This window comes from Medicago truncatula, chromosome 4 (genome assembly GCF_003473485.1).
Source record: "Medicago truncatula cultivar Jemalong A17 chromosome 4, MtrunA17r5.0-ANR, whole genome shotgun sequence".
Classification (NCBI taxonomy): domain Eukaryota; kingdom Viridiplantae; phylum Streptophyta; class Magnoliopsida; order Fabales; family Fabaceae; genus Medicago; species Medicago truncatula.
The window spans coordinates 33,836,436-33,856,369 of record NC_053045.1 but is presented as its reverse complement, the minus strand read 5'-3'; the positions used below and the strand labels follow the sequence as shown (position 1 = coordinate 33,856,369).

At 31.6% G+C, this 19,934-nt stretch overlaps 1 protein-coding gene and 1 non-coding gene across 2 annotated transcripts; one reads left to right on the top strand and one right to left on the bottom strand.

Moving 5' to 3' along the window:
* The first annotated feature begins 9,156 nt into the window (after positions 1-9,156).
* On the top strand, positions 9,157-11,548 carry LOC25492681 (protein JINGUBANG). Its single transcript, XM_013600871.3, has one exon. It carries the CDS (start codon positions 9,265-9,267, stop codon positions 10,783-10,785), a length of 1,521 nt encoding a protein of 506 aa, XP_013456325.2. The 5' UTR covers positions 9,157-9,264; the 3' UTR covers positions 10,786-11,548.
* A 2,577-nt stretch (positions 11,549-14,125) lies between these two features.
* Positions 14,126-14,240, bottom strand: LOC112421456 (U5 spliceosomal RNA). Its single transcript, XR_003011786.1, has one exon. It is a non-coding gene; the product is annotated as a U5 spliceosomal RNA (small nuclear RNA).
* Between the last annotated feature and the right edge of the window lie 5,694 nt (positions 14,241-19,934).

Below are 19,934 nucleotides of genomic sequence, written 5' to 3'. Positions count from 1 at the left end.
TGTCATCTTTCATGTTGCTAATAGGTTATTAAAAAATGGAGATAATTTTTTGTTATTAAAATGGAGATAATTTTTGTTATTAAATTAATATATAAAATTGAAGATTAAGAAAACAAATAAATAGAACAGACAAGCAATTTTTGTTGTTAAATTAAGGACTAACTAAGTAAATGGTCCTTATAAATATCCAAAATTTTATTTTTAATCTCTACAAAATGAAATCGCACTTTTTACTCCCTGTAAAATTTTCCGTCGTCATTTTTAGTCTCTCTAAAATTTTCCATCAGCATTTTTAGTCCCAGCAAAAAATGTCACAAGGACTAAAAAGTGTGATTTTAGGTAGGGACTAAAAACAAAATTCTAAATATTTATAGGGATCATTTACTTAATTAACCCTTAAATTAATATATCTAGCATACTATTTATTAAGGGATGAACATAATGGTATATCGCTAAGTGGATGGAATTGTAATAACCCTAAAGCGCTTAGATGAGATGATACAAGTCTCCTCTAGCTTAAACAAGGTCATGAATTCGAATCCAGTCTTGGAAATGCCACAACCTTAAAACTCTTAGAGAGAGTTTATGTAGATTTTACAAGGTTCGAAAGAATAATCTTTGCAACTGTGTGCATGGAGGATGCTCAATTTACACCAAACAAATATCGCTAAGTTTAGTCGATCATTTAACTATTGAATCACATGTAATTTTTTTTGTCTTAGTTTATTTAAAAATTAAATTTTAAGTAAATTTGACCTTTGGAATACTGGTAGCCTACCAAACTTGGGGCATCAAGAATTTATCTTTACTAAGACGTTTAACTAAGAATTATAAATTGAATGAGTGATTTTTATTTTTTATTTTTTTAAGTTCTTATAGCTACACTGACCGTTTAAAATATCACCAATTAAAATAATTGATTTGAATATGCGAAAAAGGTCATCGAATTTAATTTAAATTATCATATTTGTATAGCTAGATACATCATGCCCTCTCCAAAGAAAACAAAAAGCTAGATACATCATGCAATGAATCTATATGTTTGATTCTACTCCAATTGGCTTATTTAATTAGGTACTATTTAACAGGTGGCAAATATAAGAGTATTATCTTACAACATCTGGCTATATAGAGAAATTTAGATTAGTCAATCTCCCATAAAAAGAAAACACCAAACTTTGTTTATGTAAATAAATTGATCCGGCCAAATATCCATAACACTTTTTGGAGTATGCTTATGTAATCTTTGGTATATTTGAGATTTTTCTGATTATGTTTCAAGATTATGAGACAAATTAAAAAAATTATTGTATAATACTCGTACTATCTTAATATAATTTCGAAGCACTGTGACACCTGCCCTTGTTTAATTGCAATACTGAGAGCTCAAATCTTTTGCTAAAACATTTATAATTCTCATTGTTTTTTTAATTCTCCTTTTAGCAAAAGTATCTTTGATTAAAAAATATTACTGATAGATTGCATGTTACGTAAGAATTAGGAAGGATAACGTGTTTCAAGATTAGCAGACACGAAGAAAAGAAAAGAGTAAAGGTAAGTCATTAATTTAAAAAAGTATTTGCCCAAAAGTTTAAAATTAATTAATGTATTTGTTTCTGGTATTATTTTTATCTTGTAGCCCTAGATACGGTAAGTTCAGTTGCATATTACACATGTTGAATATTGGCATGGCAGTTGAGTGCAACTACGAGTAGTAATTGGTAAGATAAGAAAGTGCCCATGCAAGAAAGGAACTACTAGGCTAGTAGGCAGTTTTAGCCAAATGAAATTTGTTTTGGCCTTGCCAAGTGTCCCTATGACAAATTCTTTGCTACAGTTAGGTGAGACTTTGAGTTGGTGTGACCTAGTTCTGACACGTATGTTTGTCTATATATAAACTACTCCTACTATGATTTTTATAAGTTTAATTACCTATTTATCAAATTTATGAACCTCAAATCAATAGTTGTATTGGTTAAAAAAAATCACTCCTGACAAATATCGAAATCGTTTGACCGAATATTGTGACCCGAATTCGAGATCTTTTATTCATGCGTGTGAGTTTTCAATTGATTATTATTTTTTAGAAATTTTTTAATAAGTTTGAAAAAATAATTAATATTTTGTTTTATTTTGAATTCTATGTTTCACATAGTTGATGGATCATGATTGATTTTTTTATTTTTTATCCAACCTCTAATTAATTCATCAAACGACCAATGATCACAAACACAATCCAACACACCCGCGTACGGGAGCGAAACCAAGTTGCAAAAAAACATTATGCATGTACATTTGAAACACCCAATAGAGGTCCAAAAAACTGGTGCATGGACTGACCGTCAACACGGACCGATTCCAAGGACCAACAACTCGCTGCAACTAACGACTACAAGTTTCACAACTCTTTCGAGTCCAACTATACTGCTTCAAACTAATAGAATTTTGAGGGTATGTAACCAATCTGAAATCATTCAAGAGACTGATGCAGATATTGAGGGCGGCACCGTTCGCGGAATTGGAACTATTGAAACCTGCAAACTTCAACAAATCTGGACAACAATCAAAGATCCAATAAACAGTAACACAGACAAGTACCTATTCATTATGTCGGAAAAAATCGGCAGATTCAGTTGCATAACAAACCTGCCCGAACAGATTTGGAAAAACCCAAACTCGAACGGGTTTAGATGGCAAGCGATGGATAGCAACCAGATCTGTAAACCAGACCCAACCGCGCTCCAACCAAAATCAACCGACCCGGCTTCAGAGACGTGGGTTGAACTTGAAGCTCACCATCGGACACCGTTGTGCAAGTTTCTTTAACAAAACCAAAACAACGAACCAAACAGAGACTCAGATCGTGAAAAACAACATCGATATGAGTTTCAAATAATTGAACGAGTCTAAAGTAAATAACGATAACAGAGCAGTCTGCGGCGGCAACGACACACCAACCTATATATTTTTTTAAATGTAATCTCCTCTCGTCAATTAGGATTTCGAGTGCATCAATCAAGTGTGATGTAATTCATTGAGCTCAATGATAAATGAATCTAATCAAATTGAATCTTTATTGAGTTTAATCGCCAGTTATTAGTTTCAGATCAACTGTAAATGAGTTTTAAATTAGATATACAGAATTAATGATTAACGCCTTAAAATTTTAGATGAAGATGTCGGTCTAAAACTAACACTAAATCATTATTGTTATCTACGTGGATCCACCAACAATTTCACAAAGTAAGTTGCTGTGGAGATATAGCTAGAGTGATGTACAAGTTCGGCCATTGATTACTTTTGGAGTTGATGCCAACTTGTTGATATGATATAGCCTCTTCAGTTGATTGTATGCACACAAAGGCTCCCGATCCCTAACGCAGTTAATTATAGTAATATATATGTATTTAAGTCAAAGTATAGGTAAAAAGGTTTGGTCACATTTTGAAGAAAGCTGCAGCAAGAAAATTGTCTTTACCTACCAGCAATAAAATAATATGATCTCTAAACATATATTTAATAAAGTCTGCAAACAAAATTTTTCTCGACCACGTCTACACTCTAAACCCTAAATATTTCAATGTATCTATTAGAAAGTGCATTATCATATTAGATACTGTAGATTCTGGATAACGCCTGTAGATTTTGAGAGAGACATGTTGAGAAATATTATTGTTAATTTTGTCAATATAGCTAATTCCTTGCTTATAAACATATTTTTTTTAACATACCATTGTATTAATATTTGAATGTGATAATACTTGGAATCCTCACAACCTCACATGTCAACTCATACAGATACCTATATACTATATACAATTGAGAAGATTTAATTAAAAATTATCAACTTAATTACGATTTAGAAATTTTAAAATCATAGAATATTCATTTAATTATTAATTACTTTTTCACCATTACTCACAAGAGTGGTAAAGAATCTATATATCAGATTTGTAAGATGATATCTATATTTGGCTCATGCTATATAAATTTCTATATATGCAATTCTAAATTGAAGAGCTAATTAAAAAAGTTGTAATGATTGATTATGATCCGTGTCTCCTTAGCGGCCACGTGTCATTCAAATTGACCAAAAACTGATAACGCAATCTTTGTGTGGTCACTCTTCCTACATACGTCATGCTTATGAATTGTGATCTATACAAAAACCTCTATATATATTGCTATTGTTAACTCCTCGAGCACTTGTTTATCACATGTGATAATTTAATTTACCAGTGGCTATGATATCTTGGCTAATTGATAAAGTAAATATCATTAGCTGCATAAACACCTTGGTTTTAAAACTATTTTTCTTAAGAGATAAAAATATATATTACTCCCTCCGTCCCTAATTATAAGACCTTTTTGAGAATTTTTTTGTCCCTTTTTATAAGACCCCTTTGTTATTTTCAACTACATTGATTTTTTGTTTACATACATGCCCCTATTTATTATACATCTTTTTCTTCAATCAGCAATAAGTAGCATATGGAAAACATAAACTAACTCTCTCTCTTAAGGATAAAATTGTAAAAACAATAGTGATTACAAACAACTTTAATACAAATATCCGCTTTCTTAATTCCCGTGATTTTAGCAAAGGGTCTTATAATTAGGGACGGAGGGAGTACTATCAACGGACTATCCTCCCAGCACAAGACGTACCGTAAAGAAAGCCAAAAAATACAGTAAAGGTTCAGTAATAACAAAGAAACATTATGACACCAATTATGAAATTGATACAGAAAAAACAACTAATTTAACTTTAAACCACCAAAATGAAAGAAGTTTAATTTTCTCCAAATGCCGAAGAGGAGAGTTTTGTTGCCACGAAACAACATGTCATTTCTTTTCTTTCCAAATCACCCAAGAACTAGCAAACTAGATCTAAAACATGAAAGAACTTCTTGATTTTGCGTAACTTGAAGAGCCGTCAAACGGTAAAAAAATGATCCGCAAGAATAGATGGATTCGCCGAATGAATCTCTTTTTAAAACTAATTAGATTAAAGATGTCATTTAAAATTTCATAAGTCTTAACTCAATTGACAAAAATGTAGAAATTGTTAGATCAGACGTTATGATCGGGATTCAACCTTCAATCGACACCCCTATTTTGTTTGTGTGAGTTTATGTTATCTTTGTCATTATGTGATTTACATAAGCTATATATCCATCTAACTAAGTCACCATAAAAAATGCATTCAACTAAGTTTGTAAGATCAATGGTTACGTACTCAACCAAATTAGCTAAACTATTTGCATCAATTGAAGATCTTTAGTCAGGAAATCTAGACAAGACCGGTTTTTTAATGAAGAGTACTTAAGGTGGTCCTGAAGAAAATTAAGTTTGAACTTTGATTGCAATTATTAATGACGCAGATAGCTAGTTAGCCAGGTGCCATTATATGAAGAGCCGCAGACCTTATGCCAAAGAAGGATATGAAACCGCGCGCGGCTGAACGGTTTGCGTAGTTTTGTATAGTTGATTTTTTTATTTTTTTATTTTTTTTATTTTTTTTATTTTTTATTTTTATGAAAGATAGTTTTGTATAGTTGATGGTAAGTCTAGAAGACCATATATATGGTTCAACAAACTTTATGACTTTGTTAGCCAACATTTTTGGCTTTTTTTCATGTGAACTTTCTCAATGTGTAAATTCATCCGTACTATTTTGTCTTGGCTAGCAAGTAATAGAATCAAGTATGCATTGTCTTGCCTAGCAAGTAGTAGAATTGGGCATCTACTTAGAAATTTTCTTAGAATATTTTGATAAGCTTTTATAATAAAATTACTATTATTATAATAACCGTAATTTTTTTTCACATGCAATGGTGAAAATAGTACGGTTTTCCTCCTAATCTAAAAATTGTAAATATTTTAGCGAATGATCTTTTTAGTAAAAGTGTTTAAAATATGGAAGTTAAGTTTGACATAATTACTAGACAGAAGGAAGTTTTAGGATGTTTGCAAGCAGCACATGCTGAGGATTTTCTTCTAGCTACACCCGATTGATGGGTTAGGTCAGCATATGTCACTTGTAGAGTACCAAACTAAGATATTGTCTTATGATTCTATTATTACCTACTGATAGAGTGTACCCTATTTGTCGTAAGGTGTGCATGGATACTTTTGGGGAGCTATTGTTCATCGTAAGGAGCTTATCGACTTTAAGTACATGCATGACTTTGTTAGGGATTTTTTTTTTATACATTCAGGCGGTCAGAAGTATAAGTGAAGAAGGAGGCGCATGTGAACTTTCTGACTGACCCACTAGATAGAAGATCGACACTTAAGCCTACGTATGTTATGGTGTACAGATGGGTAGGAGAAAAACATGCATGTGTGGACTTGATTTGGGTTTCACTACCTGTCGGATTAAGGGTCAGGGCTTTTACAACATGACAAACAACTCATACTATTTATTATAAAAGCTTCCTCCACGCAGCTCTTTATCAAACAACATAGCCGTCTCCTCCATGTGAATCGGTTGGCACGTTCTTAGACCAAAGAAAATTTTGGTGATAGCTCACTCTGAGGATCTCGTAATTAACTATGGAAGAAAATGCATTATCTCAGCAACCCTACAAACTCTCTCCGTGGTCAACCTTCAATAAAACCTTTATATTTGCTAACTAGTTGGCCTCTCAATTTTACCCCTAAAGTTGGCCTCCCGATATTCAAAGGAAACAGCTCACATAATGCTTATTTCCAAGAAAGTTATGAAAATAAAAGATTTCCACGTAGATAGGAATACATTTAAAGTGATTGTCCACACACCCACACTTTTGTAAATAATAAAACCAAACACATTTTTATTTTTGAGAAAATAGACAATTATCCCTCTGAAATTGTAAGTTTCGTCAATTATCCCTCTGAAATTAACAAAACTTCAATTACTCCCTGAAATTAACAAAACTTCAATTACCCTATGAAATTACACAATGTTAATCAATTTACCCCCTCTGTCAATTTCTTCTATTAATCACCATAACGTTTTGCAAATACCCCCTTGAAGTTTTGCACTTATGTGCAAAATGTCTCCCGAACTTGAAAATTTATATGTTGTTTTCTTATCCTTGACTCAAAAGATATTAAAGCAAACAATTAACATTTGGATCGTTTATTACAATCCAATATTTTATATAACAAAAAACAAAATAATATACTAGCCCATAACCACTTTGTAATACTTTATTAGATATGGAAATCCAAACTCAACAATACTTCGTTTGTGAATACAATGAGCACGTGACAATCAACATAATCCTATGGAGCCTAACACTATTTAGCAATATTACACATACATTGGGAGTCATAAGTTAGAATTCCAAAAAAAAAAATCAATTCAGCATTGTTTTTATAGAAAAAGAAGCGGTTCAAAATACTGGATAGAGCTATTCCTGTTATTCCTATTGTATCATCAATAAAAATAAGTTATTTATGTTATATTTCTATGTTTGATACTAGTTTCTATCATGATAATTCAGAGAATGCGTCTTAAATAACTTAAATATTAAAGTTAACTGTTAATTGTCTGTCTTTGATATCTTTTGAGTCAAGTATAAGAAAAAAATATAAATTTTCAAGTTCGGGAGACTTTTTGCACATAAGTGCAAAACTTCACGGGGGTATTTGCAAAACGTCATATTGACTAACAGAAGAATTTGACAGATGAGGTAAATTGATTAACGTTATATAATTTTAGGGGGTAATTGACGAAACTTACAATTTCGGATAATTGTCTATTTACTATTTTTTTTTTTTTAAGATATTCGAGAATAAGATGTTCATTACTAATTAGTCCCTAAAATGTTATTCCTAGGGTGGAATTCTCAATTGGAAACGCCACCTAAGTATTTAACAATCTACGGAGTAATTGTATTAAACCTTTTTCATATTAAACCTTTTCATCAACACTAACTTGAATGAAGATCGAGCATATATGTAGATTTAGGTGATCTTTTGTTTGAATTTAACACAAGGTCGTAGGAAAAGCTGTCTGTGTACGATGCACTTGAAATTTTGCATGACAATTAATGATACAATAAAAAGTCAAGCGCTGAAACGTTACCAATAGAAACAAGTTAAATAACTGGGTGTGGATATGGAGGAGTCAAATACTCCCTCCGTTTCATAATACTTGTCCATTTTAGAGAATAATTTTGTTTCACAATACTTGTCACTTTCAAGTTTCAGTGCAACATTAATTATTGTCTTGTCAATAATACCCTTGCATATTTATTGTAGAGAGAAAAAAAAATAAAATGAAATAATAAATGATTAAGGGTATTATAGAAAACACACACATATTTTCATCAAAAATAACAAAATTTATTTGGTTTCTTGGTTAGTGCAATTTCTCCAAAATGGACATGTATTTTGAAACGGAGGGAGTATCTACAAAAATGAACTTCAAATTTTAGATTGTCAATTGTCCAGCAATCCTTAGGTAAATGTGGTTAATTAGGATATAGGATATACTTCTATTGTTGAAAAATATTCTAGTAGCATGCACGTTCATTTTTCCAAATAAAGAAACAGTATTCAGATAGAACGTTTGTAACGTTGAGTTATTAAATACAATATAGTGAAGAAATACATACTACACATGCATTTATTTATTAAGAAGAATTCAAAGTCTCTAAAATATATGTTTAATTCGGATTATTCTCCTTTAAACTACTCAATGATTCCTTCCAAACGATTCAACATTCCAAATTACAAAACCGATGAAAGAATTACCCCATAGAATAGAATCAAACCGTCCACACCATAGGACCACAATAAGTTACAAGGCGCGTTAATTAACATCGTTATGAATAAGCTGAAAAGTGCAATTTTGACGATGTTATAGAAGGTCAAATACATTACACAACCCTTTCCTTTCCTTAACTTCATTGTATATAGAAAATTCATAGAAGTCAAACATAACAATCCCAATTCACAAATCGCATTCTCACTTTCGAGAATACAAAAAAACACGCACTCTACTCAAAACATTACGTGACTCATATACTATTCTATTCTATTTTCAGTTTCAACAATTACCGGTTCAACCGGTTCACGGTCCCCCCACCACGTGTCCTCTCTAATAACTCTTCCATTCCTCCACCTCTCACTATATATATACACATCCCCTAAAATTGTCTCCTAATTTTTCATTCCATTCTCTTCAACCACACAACACAAACCCTCAAAATATTACCTTCTCTCCGAAAAACCTTTGCACCTTTGAGTTTTGTTTACGTTTTTCATTGAATGACAAACACAAAAGGTGTAACCATGTTAGTAGAGAGAAACACCAATAATAACAATAGCACCAATAAAATACATAGACCAAAATTTGGTGCTTTTCTACACTCCGAACCCTCGTTATTTCACACCACCAACAACGACGATGATCAAGGCCGTATCAGCAGTGCCTCGGCCGCGAGTCCCCGAACATACTTCGGCGACAGCAGCAGCAGTAATAATGCTTCTCCTAATTACATGTTATCTCCATTGAACCAACAAACTTCTTCTCCTCTCAACAAATCACCATGGTTAATGCCATCATCAGAAGCAATCAACCTCTTCCAATACCACCACAGCCACCGCCACGACAACAATTACAACGACAGCTATTTCCCGGAAAATGGCCTCATCGGGTCACTAGCTCGCGAAGAAGGTCACATCTACTCCTTAGCCGTTTCCGGTGACATGTTATACACCGGTACCGATAGCAAAAACATAAGGGTGTGGAAAGAACTTAAAGATTATACCGGTTTTAAATCAAGTAGTGGTTTGGTCAAATCCATTGTTATATCCGAAGGAAACATCTTCACCGGTCATCAAGATGGAAAAATCAGGGTTTGGAAAATTTCTTCAAAAAATTCTAGAAATCATAAGCGTATTGGAAGCTTACCAACTTTCAAAGACTATGTCAAAAGCTCGATGAATCCAAAGAACTACGTAGAAGTCCGGCGACGGAGAAACACCGTGAAGGTGAAGCATTTCGACGCTGTTTCGAGTCTGAGTTTGGATCAAGAAGAAGGGTTGTTGTATTCAGGTTCGTGGGATAAAACTCTCAAAGTTTGGCGCGTTACGGATTTCAAGTGTATGGAATCGATTATAGCTCATGATGATGCAGTGAACGCTGTGGTTGCAGCATTTCAAACCTATGTTTTCACCGGCTCAGCCGATGGAACGGTGAAGATGTGGAGGAGAGACACCGACGGAAAAGGGAAGAAAACGAAGCATGTTTTGGAGAGGATTTTGTTGAAACAAGAAAACGCTGTGACGGCTTTGACGGTTAACGATTCATCAACGATTATTTATTGCGGTTCTTCTGATGGATTGGTTAACTTTTGGGAGCATCAACAGAAGAATAACCTCACTCACGGTGGCGTTTTAAAGGGACACAAACTCGCAGTCCTATGTCTAGCCGCTGCAGGGAACCTTGTTTTCAGTGGTTCCGCCGATAAGAATGTTTGCGTGTGGAGGCGCGACGAGAGAGGGGCTCACATTTGTCTTTCCGTTTTGACGGGACACACTGGTCCCGTCAAATGCATTGCCGTTGAAGAACACGAGGAGGAGGAGGACGATCGCGATGATCAACGGTGGATAGTTTATACCGGTAGTTTGGATAAGTCTGTTAAGGTCTGGCGCGTGTCTGAACACGCGCCAGAGTTGAGATTGATGCAAGGTTGGAATTCTCCAATTGCACCGGGATTGAATTATTCTTCCCCAGGAACAATCAATGTCAGCAACAATAGTAATAGAAGGCAGTTGCAAAAATGAAATATTTAGATTTTTTTATTTTATTTTTAGATTCATGCATACACATGATTAATTAATTTTTATGTGTATTAATTTGTTTGTGTATGATGATGACAATTAAGGTTGAGAAAGATGGATGTGTGGATATACTAGTATTGAATGTACATACAAAAAAGAAAACTGATAATTAAAGAGTAAAGTTGAAATTAATTGAATGAATTGGTGGTGCCTACTTGCATGGGCCCCTGGAAAATGGACGGTTGAGATTAATAGTGACAGGAGGGTGTGGTTGTACCTGAAGAAATTGAAGGGACCAATTGGTTTCCCTTGTTGCAAGAAATAAGATGTGTTTGATTGAAATTGAAGATTGCTTGTTTGGGTGTGCTATTGAGGGAGATGGGAGTGGACAGTTACTTATAGCAGCCAGCATACCCTCAATGGGAGGGAGTAATGGTGGCCTTGACTCATTACAGGACATTTTACACATAATTGGTATTGGACAAGGTTTCACTTTCTGTTATGCTTGGAGAGCAAGAGGACATTCAATCTTTTTGTTGCTATTGTTAAAATGAATATTCAAAGGTTACCTTAAATTTGTAATTTTATTGCGGTTTTAAGGTGTACCAAGATCATGTCAGCAATCAAGGTTCCCGTTTCTTTGGGGTACTTACTTGGGAGGGAGGGATCAATTAGATTCTCTAGTTTTTTTTTTTTTTGGCTTGTATATATTTATATACTTTTTGTAGTTGTGACTGTGTTTTATATTTCAAGCTGTTTAACCTTGCTCAAGATAGATGTATTTTTCCCTTTTTAAGGTTGAGAAAGATGGATGTGTGGATAAAAAGAAGTATCAGTTTCTTTTTGTTACAATATATGATACAATGTAGTTTACAGGCCGAACACAATGTTCTTTTTTGTATTAGAGGCTGAAAATGATAATTATATATATATATTTGCACTATTTTTTCTAAAAAAGGTAAATGGAATCTGTTTTTGTGACAAAAGTAGTATAAAATAAAGGAAAATTTTATGGTGAAGTCATGATAATGACTTTTTTGGTAAAGTTAACATTATAACATCAAAAGTGTAGTGAGTAACACCCTACTGTTTGTACAGTGACATCAAAAGTTCAGTCCTCATAGTATCATCAATTCATCAGATTAACAGGACTACACTAAATCTAATTTTATCCTACCTTGTTTTAAGTGTAACATCCCCACAAAGTGTAACACTTAAGATTATCACATAACATCATCAACTTTGTTTGCATGTTAAAGAAGTCAACGATAAAATAGTATCCGTAAATCTAAGATTTTGCAAGCATTGTTAGATGAATTACTATTGATCATTAATCAATAATGTACAATTTAAAAATGAATCAAACATTAAGATCAAAATTAACTTTTTCAAAAAAGTCAATTTCCTAACTGCACCGTAGAAACTCCCATAAAGGAAATGCAAGAACAAAAGATGAATGATCAAGGAGACTCTAATACATTCATAATCAAACAATTGGTCGACGAATTTGCTTAAATTCAGTTTAACTCTACCTTTTCTTTTTAAAACCAAGCGATCGATATGACACCCAAAACCAATGACTTGTGTGATTTAGACCATGGGACTCATCACAATAGGTCTCATGGCACATTAAACTATGAAATATACTCCTTCTAGTTATTATTATAAACGAATTCTTACTTTTTAGATTCATTCAATAACTTTTTTTAGATTCATTCAATAAATGATGTATGTGGTCTATATTGTAGATCACATACATCATTTACTGAATGAATCTAAAAAGTAAAAATTTATTTATAAATGAGACCGGAGGAGTAGTCTTTAACGACTGTGATAATAACGGTAATAACAAATAATTAAGCATAATTGATTTTGAAAGTAGACTAACTTTTTAAAATTTTTAGTCAAAAAAAAAATTAATTTAAACATCTTTTAAATAAACAAAATAATTAATTGTCAATTAATTGATTTCAATATTTAATCATATAAGAATTTTTCTATAAACTATCTGCAAATATAAGGAGGGAATGAGTGTAAAAACTATGTGGGAGTTGATGAAAATAAATTAACAATATTGGTCTTATATTTTTTTTGAGGAATCAATATTGGTTTTATAAAAGACTTTTCCGAAATTAATACTTAACGTAAATATTTATATCATAAAGTGACATTATTAGATATGATTTTTCGTTAAATGAAGAATAAATTAGAGAATTTCTTTGGCACAGGCTATGAAGCCTAGATACATGATATGATACAGATACGTTTCAACACTGATATGTCGATACGAAAAAATTTTAAAATTTAAGATACAATAAGGCTGGAATACTTCAATAAAAAATTAAATTTTAACTACATATTAAAACTCAAAATACAAAATATGAACTAAAACTCAAAAGCAGAAAAATTGGCCAAGAGAAATTCTACCCAAAACTCAAAATACAAGAATCAGTCTTCAAACCTAATTCTACCAAAGTCCCAGTCTCTTCCCGTGACCAAGAGACTCAATCCTAATAGTGCTTTGTTCAAGGTGAATCAAAACAATCCCAACCCTAGTGTTGTTGCCAAGAGAAATTCTCTATAAACCCTAGTTTGTATGTTGGCTTTTAAACCCTGTTTTCTACACACTTTATCATATGATACAAGACTTATATTTATAGTGGAAAGTAACCCTTAAAATATGGAACAAATCTTCACAGAAAATACGTTTATGTTATTTCCTTCAGCGTACCATCGTGCCACGTTACAATTCCATCGTGTCACGAATTTTCCAGTGACTTGCTTCAGGATCTTGTTTCAACAATCGTGGCACGTTGCTTCTCCATCGTGGCACATTTCTTCTGATTCCTGATTTTAAGTTAACTCTCACATGTGTTTATCTACCGGAGGTTTCGGTATTTAACTACCAGACGTCTTGTAAAGGTTATTTTCGTATTTTTAGGGGGCCTAAAGAGATATTGAGGGAGGGGTCTAAAAAGCAATCATCAGGCTCATATATTGGACATACAACATATCGATTTTCAAATATACACGAGCCTAGGGCATCAAATTAGATCAACAGCCAAAATACAATATGCTCTCCTCATCCCGGCAGTAATTTATAATTGGAATAACAGCCAAAAAAACCACCTTCGATTGAAATTTAAAAATACAAAACCATTTTACTAATATTGCAAAGCCCTCAATAAAGAGGATTCTTCCATCCAGAAGTCCTAGCTCAAGAGGCAAAATGTCGAAATTATTAGGCCGGATGCCATGATCGGAGTTCGAACAGCGGTACCTCCACTTGTGTGTGTGTGAGTTTATAATGGCTTTGCCATTTCGTCTATCTAACAAAAAAAAAAAAAAAGATAAGAGGATTCTTCCAAAAACTAGCGTATGCCGCTAATTATGACGCTCACACGGTATTCTTTAATAAAAGGCGAAAGAATAGTCCACTATGTGATCATCACACAGCTCCGTGCTTTGACAACAAGATGCTAACAAATGAGTATTGCGACATTACAGAGTCTACATTATTTTGTATGTATAGGTACAATATATGTATAACCCCGCACAAAATATAAAAAAACAAATCATAGAAAAATATCTTAATATTAGAGACCCTGGTTTTTTTAAGAATGGACAAATATCTTCCAGAGACCAAAGATCACTTTTTGAGCAATACTATTTTGTAGCATCTGAACTTTTATGCACATTAAAAATCAAAACCCTATGATAGGAAAATCCTTAGTGCTGCTGGGTGTATCCATTTTAATTAATTTTCACTGCCATTGAATTGGACTAGCAAAATAAAAAAAATAAAAAAAAAAATTCAGCTTTTATGCATCATGTGAAATTGTGCATGTCAAGAATCATTTCACTTGCAAGTAAGAAATGGATTCAATACCATTCATCCATACAATTTTTAATATTGGCACAAGCAAGAGAAATGAATTTGCATATTAAGTCTCACGGACTATGAAAATTAAAATGCATAGATCGATCGAGTATATATACAATAAAAACCATGCATCTTAATTAATCTTGTTAGAAAAGAACACAAGCTACAAAATATATATCATCACCAAGGGACAAATCGATCCATAAGCAAAAACACAGTTTTCTCTGACATAGAGTGTGAGGCAGAGGTGTCTCTAAGGGGAACACCAACGTTGTCCTTGTTGTTTTGATCTATTGCTTGCTTGGATTTTGAGAACAAAGGATTGCTGCTGATAGGAAGAACTTTTTCTCTGAGCTTTGAAAGTTTACCAACCCATGCCTCTACAATTGCACCCATTTTTCTTAGCACTAATCTGGATTTGTGTGTTTTTTTTTAATATATATGAATAATTAATGGGGCATATATATGGGGGCTGTTGTGATTTATGTGAGAAACTAAACTAGGGGCATTACATTTACATTGGGTGCACCCTGGAATGCGGTGGCACACAGTAAGTAAAGAAACATGATTTCGTGTATTGGATTGGGAAATAGTATAAAGTTTGGGAGGAATATTCTGTGGAACATTTCTTTTGTGGTTTTGCCTTTTACCGTTACTATTTGCTATGAAATTTATTAAGGGTGTGTTTGGTAAAAAGAAGCTATAAGCTAGTTGATAGTTGATGGCTGATAAGCTAGCTGATAGCTGAAAAGCTAGTTGGTAGCTGATGGCTGATAGCTGATAGCTTATAGCTGAAAAGTTAGTTTATTAAAATAAAAAGTGTTTGGTAAAATTAGCTGTTTAAGTGGCTGATAAATATAAAATGACGTAAAATGACAATCTTTTTTATAAATCATATATACTCTTATAAATATTAATAGTGGATATCCAAATAGCAAATGTGTTAGTGGGCCATACTACTAGTTTATTGGACTTAATTCATAAGCTACTCTATTTCCCTATAAATAGAGCTCATTTGTAACATTGATATATAGATCAGTGAATAAGAATACTGCTCCTATTTTCTCTTCTTCTCCTTCTCTCTATTATTATCATCTCTATTTCTTGTATTCATAACACGTTATCAGCACGCTCTAAGGTATTAATATAATCTATTTAACTGATTCATGGTTTGTATGCTATTCAACGTGATTGCATAGAATTATTAAAATTGGTTTCTTTATTTTCTCTTGGCATTCGATTATGATATTCATGGTATCTATGTGCCCTGTTTAATTGTTCTTATGAATTCATATATGTTTGTGTTTTTGAATCCGTAGTAAATAATTTATTATGAAGGTACATGACTCTTCTTTATCAATAATATAAATAATATATAGATATATGCTTAATTTTGTATCGATGATTTTAGGTCACTGTTACAATTCCATCAATTGGAATCAGGACCTAATAGATACACATCATTGTTATTTTACAAATTATACAGTGTTTATTTATTTTAATTCAACATACATGCATCCTTGAAGCCGCTTCAAAGTAAATAAAGCAACTCTAATGAATTCTTGAAGAATTCAATACTAATGCATCCCGGAAGGTTTGCACATACAAAATTTTCTTAATGAATTCCTGAAGAATTCAACAGTAGTATTAATGAATCCCTGAAGGATTGCACATACAAAATTTTCTTCATGAATTTCTGAAGAATTCAACACTATACTAATGCATCTTTGAAGGATTGCACATACAAATTAATTTTTTTTAATGAATTCATGAAGAATTCAATACTAGTGCATCTATGAAGGATCAGTTAAAAATCATTTTTTTATTTTATTTTATGAATTCTTGATGAATTCAACGTTGATTAATCCCTAAAGGATGGGGCAAATGATTTATCAAACTTAGTATATAGTTCTTATAGAACTCAAATATTTAATAAATATACATCCCTGAAGGATTGCAAAAGTATTGCATAAAAGATTGATCACATGTATAATATATTTCTCGAACAACTATATTCAAAAAGGAACGCATCCCCAAAGAATTGCTTAAAAACTCAACTTTATTTTCTGTGAATTCCGAAAGAATTCAAATTTGTTGCATCCATGGAGGATTTCTTAGAGAATTGATTTTATTGTTTAAATTGGTTACATGGTTCCTGGAGAACTTATAAATATTGATTTTATTATCTGTGTTTTCTTGAAGAATTTGGTACTGATTAGATCAATTATTTAGTTCTTGTAGAACTTACAAAAATAATTTTTTTCTCCATGAATTCTTAAAGAATTCAGTACTGAAGGATCCTAAATCCTTTTTCCATGAATTCTTGAAAACTTGTGATGAATCCCTAAATGATTACACAATAAATGATTGATTGTGAATAGAAATTGGATTTTTATCTATGAATTCCAGAAGAATTCAATAGCAATGCATCTATGTTGAATAGTTCATGAATAACTTCAAAACTCGGTTTCTATAAATTCTTGAAGAATTTGGTGATGATACATACTAAAGTATCATATGGTTATATAGTTCTTGAAGGATTCCACGTAATTGGTTTGATCGTGAATAATATTAGCCTTGAATTCTTGAAGAATTCAATACAATATTAAGACCAAATATCAGTTGGTTTGGACTTGAATCTAAATATGATAATTGGTTTATTCTCAACAAATCTCTCATTAAAATGATCAGCACATGGTTCATAAGGTTTGAATCAAATACATACATATTTCTAAAATATGTACGATATTATTTTACTTTTAAACTGCAGTATTGGATCCTGCTTCATCATTGAATTTACTGTTATTTAATGAGATTAATTTTTGAATATTATGATTATGTTTTTAGAGAAACATTATGATTCATTATTGCCTTCAATTACCATGAGTTTAATTTGATTAAATGACATGTTTGGCCGAAGATGAATACAAAAGGAAATACATTTTGCTAAGGAAAATCTGTTATTTTAAAATAACTATGATTAACTTAATGTTATATTTCGATTGTATCTTAAGTCTTTTTAATGTGTTAAAAGAATTTTGAAAGGATTTGTTAGACAATTTTGTTTTATTTTGAAAACTGTAAGTTATTTTTTGCTAAAATTATGGATTCAGTTTGGCACGTCAGTGTATATCTAAAAAGTGGTTGTTTCCTTAATCTTGGTAGCTAATTTTTTTTTGCATAACAAATCTGATTTTTTTTATATTGATGTATAAATTTGATTGTATGTTTCCGAAGAACTACACATATACATCCATGAATATATGAGTTCTTGAAGAACTATACATTTAGATCTTGATAAAAGTTTAAAAGATCTATTTGATCTTCGCATTGATGCGGAAAAAAAAAGGAAAAGAGAAAGAAAAAAAAAGACAATATGTTAATTTAAACACCACTCAAATATGCTCCTGAAGTAACACAGTTGAGAAAACATCTTCAAGAATATTTATGAAATATTAGTTACATTTATAATTAAGAAAAGAGTGGTTATTGATTAAAATAGTGAAAGATCACATGCTATTTGTTTTATATAACCAACATTGTGGTTATGGTAGTTGATTTATTAAATATTACTATTGATATATTACATGTCAAAGTCATAAAGTTCTGCTAGTATGATGAACTTAGACGAGTTTAAAATTTAGTATTTGATCAACAATATTTTTTTTTTCATATTTGACCAAGAATTTTCTATGAGGTAATGTTTTAAACTCCTTTCTTTTAGAATATTTGATTATGATTTTATTCTTTCTTATTCCACAAGATTATAATCTCATAAATATTATATGGAAGATATGCATACTTTCTTATGAAATAAACTTATTTTGATTTTGATCTTACAGATAATATAAATTTTGAAGATGGCAAACTTTGAAAATATATCTCATTGAAAATATGTGTTGCCTAACTAATCACTTGATGTTTATCCTTTTTTTTTTTTTTTTTCTATCTATGGTAATGTAAAAGATAAATCAAGGCTTTAGAATATTTATTATACAGATTCACTTGGATATATTATTTTCTTGTTCATTGTTGTTTTCAAATAGATTAGAACAAATGAATCATATGTTATTGTAAATCAGAAGTTTACAAATCATGTTTTAAATGCTCATTCTTGAGTGTATCAAACAACCCCGAAAGGGCTGCTCAAATAATGATTTATCTTCATCATTTTTGATATTGTTCCCGAAGAACTGCATGACTAATGAAGGCTCGTGAAGAGCAATTGTACTGTTAAAAGGAACAAAATTACACATTGATGTTGCATTCTAATATAATTTTATTGAGTTTTAAGATGTCCATCTAAATGGATATCATATTGAAAAAATATATGGTAAATATCTCTATATTACGAGATATGCTATGGAGAAAATAAGTGTTGTGGAAAAGTTTATTTTTCTCTTATTTGTACTACACTAATATTAGTGCAACGATAACACATATTATTGTAAACCAGAAGTTTACATATTATATTAAGTTTGTTGTTGGCAAGACCGGTTGGGTTATCCCGGATTCATTATGATGCGAAAATAGTTAATTTTAATGGATTTGTGTTAAAGAGCCATAAGATTCTTCAATCAAATAAGTATAAGGTGATATTAGTTCAATCAAAATAGTTAATTTCATTATGATGTAGAAAATTTGAGGATTTTAATTTCTCAATATATGTAAATGCGTATAAGGTGATATTTTTGAATCAATACACAGAAAATATGGATCAACTAAATGACATGTATGGTTATTGTTAACTCACAAACCAGAAGTTTGTGAGATTATTATGTCAACGAATTTGACAAAGAATTTATTTTCTGAATTTTTCAGAAAGCATTTGATAAGTATCATTTGTCAATTGAAACTGATATTGAATAGCTGCTAGCATATGCTTAAAAAAATGGACTTGAAGATTCATTCTTTAGACGTCTAAAGTATATTGTATGATTGATACTTATGAAACCATACATAATAAACTCTACTTTGGAAATCAACAATCATGAATGTTGATATATTGATCCGCATCAAGCCAACAAATTACCATATGTAAGTTGTCCCCTTATAATTTATTTTAGGTTAACAACTTAATATTTCTTGTCTAAGTAAATTTTTGGATGTGTTGTGTCTATTACAATTGCTCAAATATAATGCACTTAGATAGATCTTGAAAGAATATTGGTAAAATCTATTTGATATAAATCTTCATCTATTATAAATTGTATTGAGCCAACTTGTTTACAGCCTAGTAGGCTGATTAGTTTTCCCAATATTAGGGGAA